Source organism: Neofelis nebulosa, chromosome 2 (genome assembly GCF_028018385.1).
Source record: "Neofelis nebulosa isolate mNeoNeb1 chromosome 2, mNeoNeb1.pri, whole genome shotgun sequence".
Taxonomy (NCBI): Eukaryota; Metazoa; Chordata; class Mammalia; order Carnivora; family Felidae; genus Neofelis; species Neofelis nebulosa.
Window position 1 is genome coordinate 118,782,785 of NC_080783.1, and position 20,664 is coordinate 118,803,448.

The 20,664-nt window shown below is 40.4% G+C and overlaps 1 protein-coding gene across 3 annotated transcripts in view; it reads right to left on the reverse strand.

The window, feature by feature from the left end:
- Nucleotides 1-20,664, reverse strand: part of CHD1L (chromodomain helicase DNA binding protein 1 like) — a 59,600-nt gene that overhangs the window by 26,963 nt on the left and 11,973 nt on the right. For 2 of the 3 annotated variants that reach the window (XM_058715988.1, XM_058715990.1), the window contains exons 2-12: nucleotides 19,589-19,701; nucleotides 15,382-15,488; nucleotides 14,719-14,833; nucleotides 14,084-14,115; nucleotides 10,882-10,963; nucleotides 7,763-7,925; nucleotides 5,943-6,098; nucleotides 5,121-5,213; nucleotides 3,691-3,787; nucleotides 1,903-1,976; nucleotides 159-269 (exon numbers count right to left, since the gene is read on the reverse strand). In XM_058715988.1, the coding sequence (XP_058571971.1) occupies nucleotides 159-269; nucleotides 1,903-1,976; nucleotides 3,691-3,787; nucleotides 5,121-5,213; nucleotides 5,943-6,098; nucleotides 7,763-7,925; nucleotides 10,882-10,963; nucleotides 14,084-14,115; nucleotides 14,719-14,833; nucleotides 15,382-15,488; nucleotides 19,589-19,701 (1,143 nt within the window). Of the gene's footprint in view, nucleotides 1-158; nucleotides 270-1,902; nucleotides 1,977-3,690; nucleotides 3,788-5,120; nucleotides 5,214-5,942; nucleotides 6,099-7,762; nucleotides 7,926-10,654; nucleotides 10,686-10,881; nucleotides 10,964-14,083; nucleotides 14,116-14,718; nucleotides 14,834-15,381; nucleotides 15,489-19,588; nucleotides 19,702-20,664 lie in introns of all 3 variants that reach the window. The other variant, XM_058715991.1, reaches the window with a different exon arrangement.

Here is a 20,664-nt window from a genome sequence, read left to right on the forward strand (position 1 = left end):
GATACACTTACAACAAATCCCTCAATTCCCCTGTTTTACGCTCCTCCTTAATGACCTCACCTTTCAGAGAATTAAGGAAAAACATGCTGATGGCCAGGATGTAAAAGTACTATATCTCCCCTTATTTGTCTGCTTTTGTCAATGGTTATGTGGCCTACCTGCCCTGGTACTCAGGAGAAAAATAAAAATAGGCTGCTGTCCAAAGTTCTTAATGGCCAGGTGTCTCTCTTCTCCTCTCACAGAACCATCCACGCGCTCATAGCTGTACCCTTCACAGAGAAAAAGAAAACAGAAATATAAACCCTTTTCACATATTCTTTGGGGAATAAAACATTGTCAGCTCAGAAGCAAATGCTAATTTTATCCCTGTCTGTATACAGGTATACCTCTACTTCAAGCAAATCCCATGGGAAAAATCTAAATTTAGGGGACATTTCATTGTTTTACAAAAGAATTCAACATAGGGGTGCCTGGATGGCTCAGTCGGTTAAGCATCTGACTTTGGCTCAGGTCATGATCTCACAGTCGGTGAGTTCGAGCCCCACGGTGGGCTCTGTGCTGCCAGCTCAGAGCCTGGAGCCTGCTTCGGATTCTGTGTCTCACTCTTTCTCTGCCCCTCTCCTGCTCATGCTCTCTCTCTCAAAAATAAATAATAAAACATTTAAAAACAAAAGAACTCAACATAACATAGCTCTCTGGGTTTTTGAAATACATGCAGTTGATGTCATCTGATAGTCGTGGAGTTAACAGTCAATTCTGACTATCCCAACCAACCCTGAAGCACACTGTGAACCATGCTGCATGGCAGTTTCCAAATGTGCCTCGACAGAGTTCTTAACTTATGCAAGCAGTAAGACAAGCACTTCGGAGCTGGTCAGTGAGCCTGCCCAATGGCCCAGCAGCTACCCTTCAATGAAGCTACAGATTCTCCACCCATCACCACAGAACCCTGTCAAGAAGGGGAATCCTACTCTCAAGCGCTGCTTGTGAATCTAGAGATTCCTCAACATGCCTATGGCATTTCCTGCCAAGTGTCCAATGGACCAGGTATACTACAGTACTTGGGAGGGCATCAAGTGGCTCTGAGAGACCTACTCTGAATTCATGTTTTAAATTTGTACAGTCTGAAGCTGATACTCCTTCACCACTGATCTCATGAACAATCAATGTTACAGCCTTTTCCCATCATCCCACATAAATTTCTTTCAAAGTTTATTTATCCTGAGAGAGAGAGAGAGAGAATGCTGGAGTGAGCACGAGCATGCAAGTGGGGGAGGGGCAGAGAGAGGAAGAGAGAGAATCCCAAGCAGGCTCTATCACCGCAGAGTCCGACACAGGGCTTGAACGCACAAACTGTGAGATAATGACCTAAGTCAAGATCAAGAGCCAGACACTTAACCAAGTCATCCAGAAGCCCTCCACAATAATTTTATTATATATTAAACAGGATACCCAGGTAATAACTTACATTCCCTATTGTTTATACAGAAAAAAAATTCCTTTCGCTTGGCTGATATGTGGGATCTCTATAATTTCATCTTCTCTACTGCTCCTGAACAAATGCTCAAATGTTGAGTCAAATGTTACAGGACACTGAAAGTTCTTTTTTAGCAAGCATTTTCAAATCACTCAACATTTCTGCAACTCACATTTCTTCCAGTACCCGTAATTTTAAATCACATCGCCAGTGGGAATGTGTGTGTTTATTTCTGCTCATGTGTCTCTACCCAGCTGTCAATCCTTGTGTGACACACCTCTCTCCTTACTTTCAATCTTCCTTTGGTTCAGGCTAATGTTCTTTCACTACTTTCCTCTGTAATATCCCCACACCCCAGATTACTCGTCATGGACCTACTGGACTGCTAAAAAGGCTTAAGCAACGTAATGGCCAAGGGATGTCACCTCTGTAGTCCATGTAGTCTTGGAGAATATCCAACATCTGGGTCATCTGGGAGAAAAGTAAAACTCGATGGCCCCTGGCAAGAAAGAGAAAAGGAAAGGCTGCCAACTCTAGGTATTTAAGGTGAGTTTCCCTCAGGTGAAACCTACTGAAGAATACAATTACCAAAGGGGAAATATAAATATCATTTATATTTACAGAGACTTCCTCAGACATGCTAAATGTTCCACATAAATAGCTCCACATGTAGTCATATCCTGCAGAGCACAAGTTCTCAAACTGGAGTGGGGATATTCCCAGGAGCAAATGTCAATGCACTAGAGGCTATAGAAAGTCCTAGTATAACCAAGAAACCTCTTTTAGAATGTCAATTTACTAATGGAAAGAAAAATACACTTTCTTTTTAATAGAAAAATAAAGAAAGATATAGGAAGAATAAAATGCAAAATTCAAATGCACAAAAGCCCAAATCAGAAACCCCAAAAAACTTGGGGTCAGCCATCCATAGCCATTCTCTACTTGGGGAGTATAAAATCACTAGCCTCTCATCTCCAGCTATGTTAGTTGAAAAGTCTGCAAAGTATCACTTTAGAGAAGCAAGGGGCAGGTGGCATCTCATATCCCCTACATTAAAAAAACTTATTTATGTACAGGGAGAAGAGAGGAAAGGAAAAGGAAAAATGAATTAAGTCAAGAATGAAGATGAGCCTACAGTCCTATGTTATCAGGTATTATTTAAGTTTTCATAAAGAAATATGGCACTATCAAAACAAGAGTCTCATTAGGAAAACTAATTTAATCTGAGCTTGCGATGCATATAAAGGAACAATTATGAAGAACCCTTTCAAGACTCTAGCCCCAAATAATTGGAAAGGACATTGAACCTGAAGCCAAGGGCCTCAATTCTAACCCCATCTCTGTCATTTGCTGGCTGTGTGACTTTAGACAAGTCATGACCACTCTGGGCCTGTTTTATCACCTGTGAAATGAAAAGGTTGGACAGAAGATGTTTATGGGTCCTCCTCTACCTCAAACACACTTATAGTAGATATATCACAGCCAATAAAATACAGTAAGACATGCAATTATTTGATTTGCACATTCCTAATGTTGGGTGATTTTGCCAAATCTGAGGTTTTGAGGTTAGTTCAGGCCCACTTGGGGCAGTTGTCCCATAGGGACAACTTAGAAACCCTTGGGAAGCTGGGCTTTTTCTAGACTCCTCTGTCCTACTGGGGACCAGAAGGATCAGGTAGAGGCTGGCCACCAGCCTACTGAACACTTAGCTGAACATTTTAAGGCTCCAGAAGTGACTTAGTCTTCTGCTACCCAATTCACGTCTCCGGGAAAGAATCCCCCAAGTTCGCCCTGAACCAAATGCCACAGGTTAACCAAAGTGCAGATTTACTAAGCCTTCATTAGGTGCCAATTAATGCAAGGTACCAGCAAGTAATTAAAAAAGAAATGCTTGATGTTATCTCTTTGTGGAACTAAACAATATAGCTGGAGTGATAAGATTAATACCAATTAATCAGACAACAACAGATTAAGGCAGTGCATTGCCAAGTGCTAGATTAGGATCCTAGGTGCTATAGGAATTCAGGAAAAGGAAGGATGATTATGGAGGGGATGGGGATGGCTGTGGGTGTAGTTGGCGAGAAGATGGAACCAGAATCGGGGTCTTAAAAAAAAGGAAAACTGGAATTAGTCTCAAGAAATCAATGAGTTGTTCGTTATTCTGGTTTTAAAAATCACCAGCTCAGAGCAGAAAATGTGAACCAACCACCTACCTGGAATACAGGAATGCCAGGAGCTTATCCAGTAGATGAAGTTTCCCACTGGCCTCGATCAGGTGGTCTCCAATTTCAAAAGGCTCTGGTTCCACACCTGAAAAATGTGTCCCCAGTCAGGGCAGACTCCTTGAGTAGAGAAGCCAAAGGCAAGGCTATAGCAAGAAGCCAAGCTCCTTCTGATAATGGGCCCAAGTCTCATCTCTCTTTGAGGCATTTTATAATTATGTGTTTGCATGATAATCTCAGTGCTGCTTAACATCAGTCACAGAGCCAATACCCCCAATATGACAAAAAATGTCCATTCAAGGAACAAGCCCACTCTTTAGGAAAAGGAGGCACAGGGACATGCTAAAGTCCAGAGAATTGAAAATTTGAGACTCTCACTTGAGAAAACAAATCAAGAAATACAGCTTAGATGTATAAACTAGTAATTCTCAAGCTGGGGGATGGCAGTCAGAATAACCTAGAGGGCTTCTTTCAAAATCTACAAGTTCCCAATCCCCCCCTGCCTTAAAAAAAAGATTCTGAAATGCACCTGATTAAGACTCTGCAATTCATAGTACTACCTGGCAAACACTCCCTTAAAAGAACTGCAGCAAACCCTCCACATTGGTCCTACCCATTCTAGTGCTCCCAAGGCTGCAAAAGTCCTGGAAGCGTCCCAAAGGCTACCTGTCAGAATGACTCAAAAAAGCCCTAGTCTGAATGAAAATGAAAACACTACATATTGAGATGTGCGGTGTGCAGCTAAAACAGCATTTAGAGGGAAATTTGCAGACATCTCTAAGGTACAGGGAAAGCAGCAAAGGAGGCTGAGAAGGAGTGGATACAGGCAAATGGAGAAGTAATAGAAAGCATTCCAAAAGCCAAAGGAAGAAAGTGTTTCAAGAAAGAAGTGATCAACTGTATCAAAGGTTTTAAGAGGTTAATTAAAATGTGAACGGACAACCATTGAAGGTATCACTGGTGAACTTGCAAAGTTCAATGGCGATGATGAAAGGTTGGCCATGGAGTGGGTTTAAGACAATGGGACATCTAAACACAAAGACATGATCCCTAAATCCAGATGAGACAACCCATAAAACAACTGGCCTTGATTCTTCAAAACTGTAATTTCATGAAAGACCAAAAAAGGCAAAAAAAAAAAAAAAAAAAGCAAAGGAGACAGCCAAATATAATTCAGGATCTGTGGCTGGATCTTAAATTTGAAAAGAAAAATCAAAGCCATGGGGAAGACATTAAGGGGACAAATGAAGAAAGTTGAATATGAACAGTATACTAAATTACATCAACATAGAAAAATTAGAAAGAAAATGGGGAGAACACTAGACAGTAAATATGGGCAATTCTTTTCAAGAATTTTGCTATGATGTTGGCCACAGAAATATTCATGAAAAGCAATGTGAGAAAAAAGGGCACTGTCTCACCATCAAACAAATACGGGTGATCCACACACTTCCGAAGCTGGGACAAGACATTCTGAAGTTTAACTTTCTTTGCTGTCTCATTTTCAAATGCAGCTGTAAACAGAGACACAGGGAGAAATGGACTTTTGAACAAAAAACAAAAAAACTCAAAAACTCTACGTTTCCATAAATAACCTTATTTATTTTAGTATATATCTCTCAAACCTATAATAACCTCCTGAATTTCACTGAATTGCATTAAGAATTAGCAGCATATTGGGGCACCTGAGTGGCTCAGTCAGTTGAATATCCAACTCTTGATTTCAGCTCATGTCATGATCCCAGGGTCATGGGATCGAGCCTACATCGGGCTCTACACTGACCATGGGGCATGCTTAAGATTTTCTCTCCCTCCCCCTCTGTCCCTCTCCCCAACGCGTGCATGCTCTCTCTAAAAAAAATGCAAAGCCACAGACTCCGTTTCCACTCCCAACTCCTCCCAGTGAATCTTACTCAACAAAAAAGGTGTGCAATATGTTAAATATGTGACAGGGTGGAAAGATGAAAGGTGTGACTGGCCAACCTAGAATGTTTGCTTAACTAACTGCTACACAGTATGGACAATTGGGTGGAGGAAGAAAAGGAAATTTCACCAGTGCAACAACCAGTAAAGTCTGCGTTATAGTAAAGATACCTGCACAGTTTCACTGCAGCTGACTGAACAATATTCAGAATACAAAACCCCATCCCATAGTGCCATACGAAGCATGTGTGATAATAAAATATTCCCCTCCATGAAAGTCACATCCTGAGCTTCTAAGCAGTCAAGTGCCCTCTGATTACCTAGGTCTTTCATCAGAATGGCCTTGTAGTATTTTTTCTGCAATGCTGACAGGCCATGGTATATCACCACCTCTGTCTTCTTGGGAAGCTCTGTAGCTACCTCGGCTTTCACTCGCCTCAGCAGAAATGGCTGCAAGAGCTTGTGTAGTTCATTTGCTGTGTAAGGAAAGAAACCAACAACACAAGAAGTGTAGGACAAAATTTCCATACCAATTCCACATGCTAGACCAGTCTTGTCATTTTTCATAATACAGGTGAGCCTTGAACAACGTGGGTTTGAACTACGCAGGTTGACTTAAATGTAGATTTTTTTTTTCCCCCAACAAATACAATATGGTACTGTAAATGTATTTTCTCTTCCTTAGGATTTTCTTAACATTTCTTTCCTCTGGCTCACTTGATTGTACGAATACAACATACAATACATGTAATGCACAAAATATGTCTTAACTGTTTACATTATCAGTAAGGCATCCAGTCAACGGCAGGCTATTGGCAGTTAAATTTGGGAAGTCAAAAAGTTATAGCAGATTTTCAACCGTGGGAGGGCAGTCAGCACCCTATCCCTGTACTGAAGGATCAACTGTGTTTCTTTCTTCACTGGGTTCTTTTTCCTATTTCCTTCTGAAACTATTCCTGGCTCTCAACTCAAGAACTAGGAACACGCAAAGAACTTGATTTTTATTAATAATCTCATTTGCATGGAGTTGTACTGTTTCCAGGATACTTCTGCACTTAATTTGATTGACTAGCATAAGGGTTTACAAGTAAGTGTAGGACAAGGACTATTGTCCCCATTTTTATAGCTACGTTGAGGAAGGCTCTGCGAAATTAAGCACACTTATCCAGTCGCACAGCTGGATGTTAATGTTGCATTCAAACTTAGTTCTTTTCACTTCAACGCCCCTGCTCCTTCCCCAGGGGTCACGAACTTCAAAAACTGGCCTGAGCTGGCATTCTGCTCCATGTCGGATTGCCAGGTTCAGCAAACAAGATACAAGAATGCAGTGAAATATAAACTCCACATAAACAACAGACACTTTTTTAATAGGAGTATGTCCCATGTAATATTTGACGGGCTGTCGTGTGTTTTATCTGGACCCTAAACATGGGGGCAATGAGAGCAGGCTTGCAGGATGGGCAATCTTCAGTAGGATGGGCAAGATGTGAGAAGCCCTTCCAACTCCTACTCACCCAGGACATGCATACCCACTGGCAGGCCTGCCTAGCATTGGTGTTGAACACTCGTCCCGGGATAATACTACAGGGACAGAGAATTCTACGAGGCAGAGGGGCAAGGGTGCAAGAGGAAGACCGCAACTGGCAGCTGTACAAACGAGGATGCTTCCTGCTTCACTCCCACCATCCATCCATCCCAGACTTCTGATTTTGGTGCACAGCGAACAGAAACACCAGTGCTGTGGAATGCTGAAGAGTAGTTCGGGACTCTGGCACCCCATATACTTTTCTGCCTCGGGAAATAGCATAGAAAGTTAACAGATTATAAAATTATAGAAATGACAGGTGAGGGGAAAAAAAAGTCTGCAAACCAGCAGACACTTTCCATTTCTTCCAAACATGACCCATGAAGCCCCACTGTAGAATCACGTAACAAACAAATAAGAATCATGAATAGCAGACAACTGGGAATGACATGAGGGGATCTAGCACCACCTTAGTTTTGGGTGGCTCATTCTCCCTAGAAGGTGTCGTCTGGTTATCAATTCTCTTTCTTTTCTATCTATAACCAGTGTCTATTATGCACCAGGCCAGTTTCTGGGCCCAGACCTCTTGGCATGATTTGTAGGAAGGGAACTTGCCTGACTCGGACTCTTTCTCAATATCCTGGTAACGCTGAACAAAATCTCCCACCTGCTCCTTGGGAAAGACATCAGGCTCCACAAAACTGAGGAGGGAGTAGAGCTCTTGGAGGCTATTCTGGATGGGAGTTCCGGTCAACAGGAGACTGAAGACTACTGAGAACTCAAATACATAAAATAAAAATTAAAAATCCATAACCTCGGAAAGCAAGACTGAGTTACCCATGAAAATCTTTACAGAGAGAGGCATGATTTAATGGGGTGACAATAAAGACATGAAATCAGAGGACTCAGGTTCAAGTTGTATGCCAGCTGTTTGATGGTAGGAATAATACTTCTTCAGTTTCAACTGTAAGAAGGGGATAATAATCCTGGAAAGGAGAAACTGTTACAAGGAGGTGAGTAAAATCACTATGTGAACTCTGAAGTACTACATGAATATTCAATATGATTATTATTGTTCAATCTTTGTGAGAATTTAAGCAGTATGTTACTACCCACATGGTGAGTCTATTGAGACTTCAGAAGCACGTGGTATATACTCAAGAGTTTGAAAAAGCTATAGCATCAGGCCCACCACTACAAGCAGGAAGCAAAAAGATCTAGACTAAAAGAATGTCCTTTTGTAAAATGTTAGTGTATCACATCCAAAACATCAAGACTTCTGGATGTTTCTGAGTCTCATACAGCATAAATGAAAGAAAGTCTTTAAATTTTGAGCAGGTGATGAGAACACCAAGAGTAAGAGAATAATGAAATAAAAGGCTAGGAAAAACAGTAACAGATACTAGGTTAAGCAAAAGACAAGCTCTAAATTGACATTTATAAGAACTTATACCATTTGAGTTAAATAATGAAGCAAAACTGGAAAGCCATATCTTATATATTTCATTTAAAAAAATGAAATACAGTGTGTGTATATGTACGTATATGCCCTTATGTATATAGACATACTTATTAAATACAAAAATACAGTATATTTTGATTTCTAGAATAACAATATGCATACTTATATGTTTACGTGTTCATATGCACAGCAAAGGATATGGAAGCAGATATGTCAAGTGTTAATGCATGCAGGGGAGTAAATTATTAATGGCTTTTATTTATTTTTTAATGTTTTTTAATTTATTTTTGAGATAGAGACCGAGCACGAGCAGGGGAGGGGCAGAGAGAGAGGGAGACACAGAATCTGAAGCAGGCTCCAGGCTCTGAGCTATAAGCACACCCAACCGACTGAGCCACCCAGGTGCCCCTAATGGCTTTTATTTTTATTCTTGTGTTTCTGTATTTAGGTTTGGGAAAGGGTCATAAGACGATACAGCTTTGTAGTAAGGTAACAAATGAAATGCAATTAAAACTGATTTCAGAATGTCATTACTATTTTTTTTTTGCAATCTTTTATTTTTTTTTCTTTTTAAATTGTCTAATCAATGTCCATCCACTCATGCCTGCTCTGCTTGTAGGACAATGTTTTCATAGTACTTCAAGTATGCGAACTGGTCAGAAATAAATGCTTCCAATAACCAACTCAAATTTTTATAATATGTGTTCACCAAGCAAAGAGCTGGGGTGACCAAAGAAGATGAGGGCTGCCGGTCACTACAGTCAACTTAGACTGTCACATGAGCTCACGTACTTATTCAAAGTAGTGTCCATTTTATCACTGGGTGAAAAAAATCAGGAGCTGATCTCGTTGTATACAGTATTTTATAAACTTTTCTACATAATCTTCCACAGCAGCCTTACACTGTCGAGGTACCATACTTACTTTGTGAATGCACTTTGTAAACGTAAACGAGGCGTAGCATAAATTGTAGAACCAACTCCCTATGTTTCAATACAAACTGCTTCCAACTTTCACAAACAAGCTGAAAACAGTATTAGCCCACCTCTCAGCCCTATCAATAAATGCATTTCTCTCCAACCAACAAGTTGTCTGCGATTCAAACCTCACCTAAAAAGGAATGCTTAGATGACACACAAAATTTCCTCACATAATCCCTGAGCCTTAGTTTCCTTATGAACAAGGAAAGGCTCTGGGGCCAGCAACAGAACTTAGTTTCCTCACTCCAAACCTGGGGTTCCTTTACTACACCCGCTTCTCCTCTCCCATTATATTTTAGTAAACTGGCATGGTAGTTTATGACGCAGTGTCTTATAGAGTAAGGTGCCAGAATATGACAATCCTTTGGGAAAAAGATACTGTTTAGAGTCCCAAAATGAAGGCAAACACAGAGCAGAGTCAGCCCCACCAGGGGATAGCAATCTCTGAGACTGGACCAATAACAGTGACCATATCTTCATCAAAATATCAAAAACTCCAACGTTTAGCCATTAAATACAGAATTCAGACCTAAGACTTTCCTCTAAGTCACCTCTAATCTTATTATCTGATTGGTTATAGGACAGGGACCAAACTTCAGTGATGGTCACAGGAATTCACACATGCGGTCTCACGAATAAGCCTTTATGAGGTCAGCAAACAGAAAGGCACTTCTTACTCACAAGCTGTTCCACTGGCTCCTCAGAAAAGAGGGCAAGGCTAGGGCTACACTGACATTTCTCATTTCTCACTGTGCCAGAATGATGGCAAAGATCAAGAGAAGGGAAGGAGATCAAGGGTGTCACACTCAAAAGTATGACAAAGACAAGAGAGACTGCAGCTAATAGTCAATGGCATGCAATGGTCTCTTTATGACTCCATGTGAACTGTCAAATTTTTTAAGATGGTAAATGGGGGGAAGGGTACAATATGTCAGATATAACTGCTATTGCAGACAGAAGAGTTATAAGATTATTTTTAAAGAACTACCCCTTTGAAGAAGATCAAAAGAGAGCTGAAACATTTCTAAAACTACAATGTATTTTACTGGGATAGCATCTTATTACCTGATAACCAGATTTCAGTACACGTTATTTCCTGTGTAAAAGATGAGAGGAAGGAGCAGTGAGGCCATATAAGTACTACCTCTGTCACTCACGAAATGTTTATTTAGCCCTATAGAAATCGGGACTGAAAAAAAAAAATGTTTCAACTTAACTAACTCTACACAAGCCTAAAATAGTATTTTTCAAAAGAAGATTATACAAAAACTAAGACTATCCTGTGAGTTTACCTCTGAAAGTGTCTTATGCAGCAAGGAGCTTTGGTTTTTCAACCTGTGAGCTTCATCCACAACAAGAACACTCCAAGGGAAGCTGTGAGAGAAAAATCCAAGCTTTCAGTTTTGTGTAAAAACTCCAACATATATCTTATAGCCAAAAAGTCTTACCATAAAAATAACTATTGTTGGCAAGACTAATATTAAGCCCATTCTATTAGAAACACACTCAAGTTTCTTTCTTTTTTTTTCTTTTTTTTGGGACAGAGAGAGACAGAGCATGAACGGGGGAGGGGCAGAGAGAGAGGGAGACACAGAATCGGAAACAGGCTCCAGGCTCCGAGCCATCAGCCCAGAGCCTGACGCGGGGCTCGAACTCACGGACCGCGAGATCGTGACCTGGCTGAAGTCGGACGCTTAACCGACTGCGCCACCCAGGCGCCCCTCAAGTTTCTTTCTTATCTGAAAGCCTGCCATGTACATGAGACAACATCTGGATAAGGCAATAAATTTAAGGGTATTTTTTTTCCCAAGACAGGAAAGACCTGTGCATAAAGGCAGAAAAGAAGGAGCTGGAGACAGAAAGCAAAAGGAAACATTTATGACCACCGACTATGTGCCAGACACTGTGCTTGGAGCTTTATGTCTATTATTTAATCCAAAAGAATATGGTGAGTAGACATTATTGTGCTCATTTTACCAACAAGGAGACTAAAGCTCAGAAAGATTAGGTAACTAGGTCAAGGTCATAAAGCTAGAATGCAGTGGAGCTGAGATTTAAACCCAGAAGAAAAATGATGAGAAATTGGTGTCACAGTAGCTTAAAAAGCGTAATTTAAAAAAATGGGGAAGCAGTGAATAAGATCAAATGTTACAGACGTCCAGGAAGATACATCTGTTGGATATACTAGTATGGAGGTCTTTGGTGGCTACTTCCAAAGCACATTTTGTAGCATAGTAAATTATAACAACAATTTCTCAAGACCTGAGCCAAAATCAAGAGTCAGAGGATTAACTGACTGAGCCACCCAGGCGCCCCAAGATGTTTATTTTTTTTGAGATGCTCTTCAAAAGTCTCCACATGGGGGCACCTAAGTGGCCCAGTCGGTTTAGTGATGGATTCCTGATTTCAGCTCAGGTCATGATCTTGTGGTTCATGAAACTGAACTCAATATTAGGCTCCATGCTGACAGCACACAGAGCCTACTTCTGATTCTCTCTCTCTATCCCTCCCGCACTCGCTCTGTCTCAAAATAAATAAAATTTTTTAAAGAGGGGCGCCTGGGTGGCTCAGTCAGTTAAGCATCGGACTTCGGCTCAGATCATGGTATCATGGATCGTGGGTTTGAGTCCTGCATTGGGCTCTGTGCTCACAGCTCAAATGCTGGAGCCTGCTTCGGTTTCTGTGTCTCCCTCTTTCTCTTTGCCCCTTCTCCACTCACGCTCTCTCTCTCAAAAATAAACATTAAAAAAAAAAAAAATTAAAAGAAAAAGTCTCCACAACACCAAGTGGTACATTTGGATGTCTCTTTGCCATTATTAGCAATGTGGCCTCAGCTGAGTTACCTTGCTTTCTTCATTTAGAAGATCTATACTTGCCTACTAGGGTTTTCATGAAGGTCACCTAGGATACTTTAAGTAATCAAAAACATATATGTAACAGGGTGCCTGGGTGGTTCAGTTGATTAAGTGTCTGACTTCAGCTCAGGTCATGATCTCAGTTCATGAGTTCAAACCCCATGTCAGGCTCTGTGCTGACAGCTTAGAGCCTGGAGCCTGCTTCAGATTCTGTGTCTCCCTTCTCTCTTTGCCCCTCCCCTGCTCACACTCTGTCTCTCTCTCAAAAATGAATGAACTTAAAAAAAAACAAAAAACCATTTATGTCCCAATTTTCTCGCCTTTTGAGACTTCCCACATCCTGCCTTGTACTATGAATATCTGTATAGTGCCTCTCCCTCTACTGGAGTCTATGTCTTCTTAGGGAGCTCTACAGTTTACTTTCCTGGCACTGCTGGTAACTCCCAAACAGTGTCTTTCCAGAGAAGAGATCTTCAACAAATATTACGTTAGATACTAATTATAGAAAAAAGAAAAAGAGAGGGAAGCTTATTTTCTTCTTTAAAAAAAAAAAAAAAAGTTTATTTATTTATTTAGAGAGAGAGCGTGCAGGGGAAGGAGAGAGAGAGGAGGGGAGAGAGAGAGAATCCCAAGCAGACTCTGCACCGTCAGCATAGAGTCCAATGCAAAGCTCAAAATCACGAACTTTGAGATCATGACCTGAGCTGAAATCAAGAGTTGGACGCTCAACCGACTAAGCCACTCAGGCACCTCAAGCCTATTTTCTTCTTAAGAAGAGGAAGATAACACGCTTACTTAAAGGAAACTTATGGGTTGGAAGTCATGAAATCTATGACTGGGCCTTCAGTATCTCAAAATAAGATGAAAACAGAAATCCAACTCAGAAGCTAGATGAGAACATTTAAAATATTGAAGCACTTTGAAAACAGAAGTTTCTCCCCACCTAACCACATCAAAACTACGCATGCTTTGGAGAATGAAACCCTGTCAACGTACCTTTTCTTATGTACCTAAAGTCTAGCTAGTGTTGAATTTACATTGTAACTGTAGTCTCAACCCTATACCGCAACATATCACCCATGGTATTAGGTGGTATGGAAGAATTAAATCTAAGCTTCCTATGCATCATGAGCTGATGTGAAAGCCTGAAAGCTAACTAATTGAAAGTATATTTAAAACTCCCTTCCTAAAAAGTTAATTTCATAGCACTGACTGCTACTTTAAGATACTTCCAGGAAAAGGCTCAAATAATTCACCTCCTATATTGCAGTAAAATCTCTAAATAGCAGTCCTGAAAGGTATCTGCGCAGTCTGCAAAGTAAAGAATCTAGTATTTATTAACCACCCATCACAGACACCTTATTTAATCCTCACAACAGCCATCCAAAGTAGAGATTATCCTCCTTTTACCAACAAAGAAGCTGAGGTTCACTAAGGTTAAGTAACCCAGGGACACACAGCTAATGAGTAAGGGCTAGACTGCAAGACTACTCTATGTCACACCAATCTGTAAGTAAGACTCACGGAAGACATACCAGGAAGATGTGCCAGACATGACATGAAAGATAAAGTACTAAAACGTAAAGACGTGACTCTCATGATATATTCAACAGTTTCTGAAGTACCGCAACATACTCACGATTTTAGAAATGATGAGTCTTTCAAGCAAATCTGAAAAATTAAGGAAAAAGACACACTATAAAGGCTAGTATTAATACAACTGATATTAATAAACTAGTTTCTTGTTAGCTAAATCTTATACTTTAGGAGAGTTAAGTCTTAATCATTCACTAAGTAAAAAAAAGTTGTGAGCATAACTTCTAAGTAGCACTATCTTGAAAAAAACAAAACCTAGGCAGGAGTAAGTGGAAGGTCTTGCCTTCACTTTAAGACTAAAAACTTGAAATGAGACTGGAACTGAGTACCCTCTACTCTCGTCCTGCAGTAACAGGCAACCCCTCAGCCCACAAAACCCTCTCCCCTGCCTGCCTCCTCCTTCCTCCTATTCACTGGCCAACAGGCAGCTCAAATGCCACCCCCTTCACCGGGGCACCTTTGCTCTTGCCGCACCAGGAAAGAAGAGACATTCAGCGAATTTGGAACACAGTAGTCCTTCACTTCCTTTGGTCACAATCCCTCTCTGACAATCTAATGAAAGTAGACTTCTCTCCCAGAAAAATCCATGCTCTCCAAAAAAATTAAACCTAATTCCAGTAGATTCTCCAACTTCTACGGTCCCAAGGTTAAGAGTTCTTGATAGAAATAAATTCAAACCTCATAGGTAGTTAGCAGCACATGAAAACGTGACTCTTGTTTCAGGTCTTGCTGTAGGTGGGCTCTCTCCTCCTTGTCACCTGCGTATGTTACACAGGAAAGCCCTGGAGCAAATCTGGATCCAAGAAAAGAGGTAGATGAACACCAATGTACAGCCAAAGGGAAGGGTGTGCATATCGAGAAAATTACATTTCATGGAAGGATTACTGACATGCAGACTTCAAGATGTCCTGCAACCAGAAAGAGTCCTGAACTCTGAAATCTTATCTATGGTAACAGGTAAACCTATAGGTAAGTTTCTGTGTGAACAGATGGAAGGATCAGATGAACATCTACAAAGGCCCTGTGCTAATTCTAAAGAGAAAACTATTTTTTTCCATGTTGGTTACTTCCTATGTCACTGTGAAAAAGATAGTTTCTCCTTTAGTTCAGCAAAATTTACTGAGTACCAGTTCTGTGTTGTTACTGAGTAACAATAACACCCACTTAATCCTCCCCCCATCAGATTCTGTCTCTACCTTTATTGCTCAGGTCAGAGTATTCTGGAAGAAATAAAATCACTGCTTAGGACAATATGTTGCTTTATCACATTTCACTATCACCAGAAAAAAAAAAATCATACTCAATGTAAAAAACAAAATTTCAGCTACATCTACTCTGTACCTCTCCATCTCTTCTGTCCAGTTGCTCAAAACAGACAAGGGGCAAAGAATCAGAAATGGTCCTTCGTCATTTAATCTTCCTGCCAAGTAAATGAAGAGAGCAATAGTCTGGAATACACAAAAAGAAGGCAATTTTTATAACATTTATTACTTTTCCGTGAGAAACAACTACAAAGTTCCCACAACCTTGTAGGGAACACAAACTCTTACAGAAGACTTGGTGTACAAAACAATAATGTACAATCTTCCACACAATGGGAGAGTCATCCAATCCTAGAGTGAAATCCTTTAAGCATAAATATAATTGCCAAAGAAATTCATGGTACTCAATTACATCAATAGTTAACAAGCAATGAAGCTCAATATTTATGTAATTAACCCTGCAATGCAAAGGGAAAAAATCAGGAAAGACAAACAGAAATAAATAAAAAATACAAATAATGCACAAGATCAAGAACACTCCAAAAACCTAAGGCAAGGACTTCCAAGATGTGACTAAAGATGACCTACCACGAGGTGGCCTCCGCTGCTTGCCACACTCTCCTGAAGGAGGATGCCTTCCTTCCTAACTCCCTCCCTCCTTTCCCTAATGTTTGCCTTCCTTCCATGTGCATTTATAGAGCACCTTCTATTTGCTAGCACTGTTTTAAGTTCTGGAATATAACACTGAACCAAACAGACAAAACTCCTAGCTCTCTTGGAACATATGTTCTACTGAGGAAAACAAACAATAAATAATTCATAAGCTTAAGTAGGCTTAAAAAACAAAAATCTTTGTAAAGCCAAATAGGCACATTTTAGGATAAGGCTGTACACACAGCCTTTAAAAGTTTCTTTAAAAGGTTACTATAGGGGCACCTGGGTGGCTTAGTCAGTTAAGCATCCGACTTCGGCTCAGGTCATGACCTCAAGGTTCATGGGTTTGAGCCCCGGGTTGGTCTCTGTGCTGACAGCTCAAAGCCTTGGAGCCTGCTTCAAATTCTGTGTCTCCCTCTCTCTCTGGCCCTCCCCAACTTGCACTCTGTCTCTCTCGTTCTCTCTCAAAAATAAATAAATATTTTTTAAAAAACTTTTATGGGAATGCAAGCTGGTGCAGCCACTCTGGAAAACGGTATGGAGGTTCCTCAAAAAACTAAAAATAGAACTACCCTACAACCCAGCAATTGCACTACTAGGCATTAATCCATGGGATACAGGTGTGCTGTTTCGAAGGGACACAGCAGCACTAACAATAGCCAAAGTATGGAAAGAGCCCAAATGTCCATCGATGGATGAATGGATAAAGAAGATGTGGTATATATATACAATTGAGTATTACTCGGCAATCAAAAAGAATGAAATCTTGCCATTTGCAACTATGTGGAGGGTATTATGCTAAGTGAAATTAGTCAGAGAAAGACAAAAATTATATGACTTCACTCATATGAGGACTTTAAGAGACAAAACAGATGAACATAAGGGAAGGGAAGCAAAAATAGTATAAAAACAGGGAGGGGGACAAAACATAAGAGACTCATGAATATGGAGAACAAACTGAGGGTTACTGGAGGGGTTGTGGGAGAGGGGATGGGCTGAATGGGTAAGGGACACTAAGGAATCCACTCCTGAAATCATTGTTGCACTATATGCTAACTAATTTGGATGTAAATTTTAAAAAATAAAAAATAAAATTTAAAAAAAGTTTATTAAAAAAATAATTAATAAATAAATAAATAAATAAATGTCTGCTGTGATATACAGAGAAAATACATTTTTGCTTTTATAAAGCAAAATGTTTAAGGAGCCCATTCCCAAATGCTGAACCATTTCTGTGAAAATCTATCCTAAAGATACAATCCAAAATCCTGAAAAGGTTATATGCCCAGGATGTTCACAGTAAAGTTAATTTAAGTAGCACAAAAGGAGGGGAACTGGTCATTCCTCGTCTGCAGAATATTTAAGTAAATTATGAATTCTCTTGATGAAGTATTATGTAGCCAGCAGAAAATGACTGTGAAGAATATAATCAAATGGATAACTACAATGACAATGTTAGATTAATAAAATACAAACTATAGGGGCTGCTGGGTGGCTCAGTCAGTTAAGTGTCAGACTCTTGATCTCAGCTCAGGTCTTGATCTCAGGGTCATGACTTCAGGCGCTGCACTGGGCTCCATGACCAGCCTGGAGCCTACTTAAAACAAACAAGCAAACAAATGATATGCTCACTATAATGTCAGCCATTTCAGATACCTTGCTGCCCACGGTTATGGTTAGAGTATTGTGGTTAGAGGGTGGCAATTACTTTTTAACTGAGATTACACTAATTTTACAATGGAAATCATTTCCTTTTTTAACTATCCATTGCTTCGCAGCCCAGACTGTGCCAGAGCAATCACCAAATTAAGTACTTACTAGAAGAAAATCATTCTGTTCAGCTTTCACGGAGGTTACTATTGAGAGAAAACTTATCTTTTGTTACCATAAACCAGATATATCTACAAAATTTGGATTCATTAGTGAATTCTACCAAACATTTAAAGAAGAAACAATACCAATTCTACACAAATTCTTTTAGAAAACTCAAGAGGACAGAATATTTCTCAGTTCATTCTATGAGCCCATCTTTTTTACCACAACGCTAAAACCAAAGACATTATAAGAAAAGGAAACTAGAGACAAATATCCTTCATGAACACAAATGTGAAAATTCTAAACAAAATTTTAGCAAGATGATAGAATGTTTTTAGGGCACTTCAAGTAGAGCTATATGAACACTCTGGAGAAAGGCAAAGGACAAGTGGAATTTGCTGGCTCTGAATGAAGTCAGGGGGTTCGATGCGGGAAGCAAAGGAGACTGCAGGTGGGGAGGCTCTGTACACGACCCAAGTGTCTCTCTTTTTTTTTTAATTTTTTTTTAATGTTTATTATTTGAGAGAGAGAGAGACAGAGAGCAAGCAGGGAAGGGGCAGAAAGAGAGGGAAACACAGAATCAGAAGCAGGCTCCAGGCTGAGATGCCAGCACAGAGCCCAACGTGGGGCTTGAACCCACAGACCATGAGATCATGACCTGAGCCAAAGTCTGCCGCCTAACTGACTATTCCACCCAGACGCCCCACGACCCAACTGTCTCTTCAGAAGACTGGCTCCCAGAGACATCCAGAAAACTTACCTTTGTTCTAGTTCTACAGCTCTCAGTTCAGGAATGCACCAGAACCCAATTTATTTGCCTGAGAAACCTGAGAGTGACAAATGACGTCCTTGAGGGTACCATACTCACAGGTCATTTTGTATTCTGAAGAGCGCCAAGATCAATGAGCTACACCTGGCTTAGATAAAGTAGTCTCCCACACACAGTCACACACAATGTGCAGGGCTATATGCCGAACTGCTCCAACTGGACTGTTTATGTATGGAGGGTCAGGCTTGCAGGGGCCAGTTGAGCTTCTAAAAGGACAATGAGACCTTCACTCATTCTGTGTGTTTACTGGCAAAAACCTTTTTGGTATGGGGAAACTTACACTTCCATAGTTTCTGATCAAGTGGCCTCTGCTGTATATCCTGACTGCACTGACTTTCTTTGGTATTCTATAGATGAGTAAACCTTGTGTGACTAACCGAAGGGATGTCTGTATCTGAACTTTCAATCAACTCAACCCTACCACTGACATCTGTCAACACAGGGCTGTGCTGGTGATCACCCTACCAGAATAATTGATCTCAACACCGTCTGCTTATCAATGCACAAGGAGGCCACATCTCCTTCTCCAGGTCTCTAAACTAGGTCCTACCACTAGATGGCCCAGGCATTCTGGAAGACACGATACTTCCTCTGAACTTCCCTAGCATGGCACAGAAATGAGAAGTAGCTCTACCACCCGTTAAGGAAAAGAGAGAAATGTTAGAAGTAATCCCGTTAACTAGACAGAAGTATTTACTACAAAGGAGGGCAGAGTCAATTTGATCCCTGGGACAGGTATATTTGATTTACATAGAGAAAAACTTTGCCCATTAATTGCAATCCAATGTCAAGGTTAGATAAGCATAGTGACAGTTCAAAACCATCCTCGTAACTAGAAAAGTCAATACCAAGGACATGATCTCTTAACAGAGGTTCAGGCATTTCACCTCCTAATATAAAAACACTTACTAGTAGCTAGCAGCTAAAATAATGAGATGTGAGGAGGTATCTTAGTGGAGATGAACACTGGTCACTCACAGTAACATACCTGGCAGGTCTTACCCAGGCCCATCTCATCTCCCAGGATGCAGCCATTCTGACAATGGAAGCACTGGGCTAGCCAGTTGACCCCCTCCAGTTGATAAGGACGTAGACGAATCCCTAGAAATAAAAAATACAGCAAGTCTGAAGAGCAGACATTTCAGCACACTCACAAGCTAAGCTATCTCCTAAAGACTTCAACTAAACAACACCATAGCTATATCCTTTGCTCGGAAGTCATAGAAATGTAAACATTTGCTGACTTCCAAATGACTTTTTCCCCCCCCAAATGGCTTTTTGAGCAGACTCAGTCACTGTTACATTTGAAGACCTAAACAGCCTGTCAGTGTCACAGGATGCACTTGACAGATGAGGAAGTCAATCTGGGAGCTGGCCTGTATGGTGCCTAGCTCTCATGCCAGTGTCCATTCTAGGAAAGAGGCATTACTAATGCAACATAACTACAAACAACAACACATGGAGGGTACATGTGTCTGTCTGCTTAATTGCAACCATGTAAATTTGCTATCTGTGCTAAAGGGAAAACTCAAGACAGGACAGGATTAAATTTTGTTTCAACAGAGGAGGAGCACTTAAGAACCGAAATGATGTTGCATAGAGAATGTTTAACAGTGCACAAGGACAGCAGAAGATATCTGAAATGCACATGGAGCCACATTTCTCTCTCCTTTAAGAAAAAAGAAATCCAATTTCAGACAATAACCATATCTAGGGGAAAGGGAAGACCCCAAACATACTATTAACAAGAACATAAATTTCTGGTTTGAACTAATAACCTTTAAAAATAAAGTAGATGGTATATAATAATTGTAGAACATTTAAAAAAAAATGAACAAGCTATTTTTATTAAACACTTCCTAAATACCAGGAAGAGCAGTGAACACTTTACATAAACTGTCTCATTTAATATCTACCACAATGTCATGCACTAGGTATTATCCCCATTTGTAGGCTAGCAAATTCAGATAACTGAGGTTCCAGTTCAAGATGGCAATGTGGGGGTGGTGGTGAAGGGATGGGCAAAATGGGTGAAGGGGAGTGGGAGATACAGGCTTCCAGCTG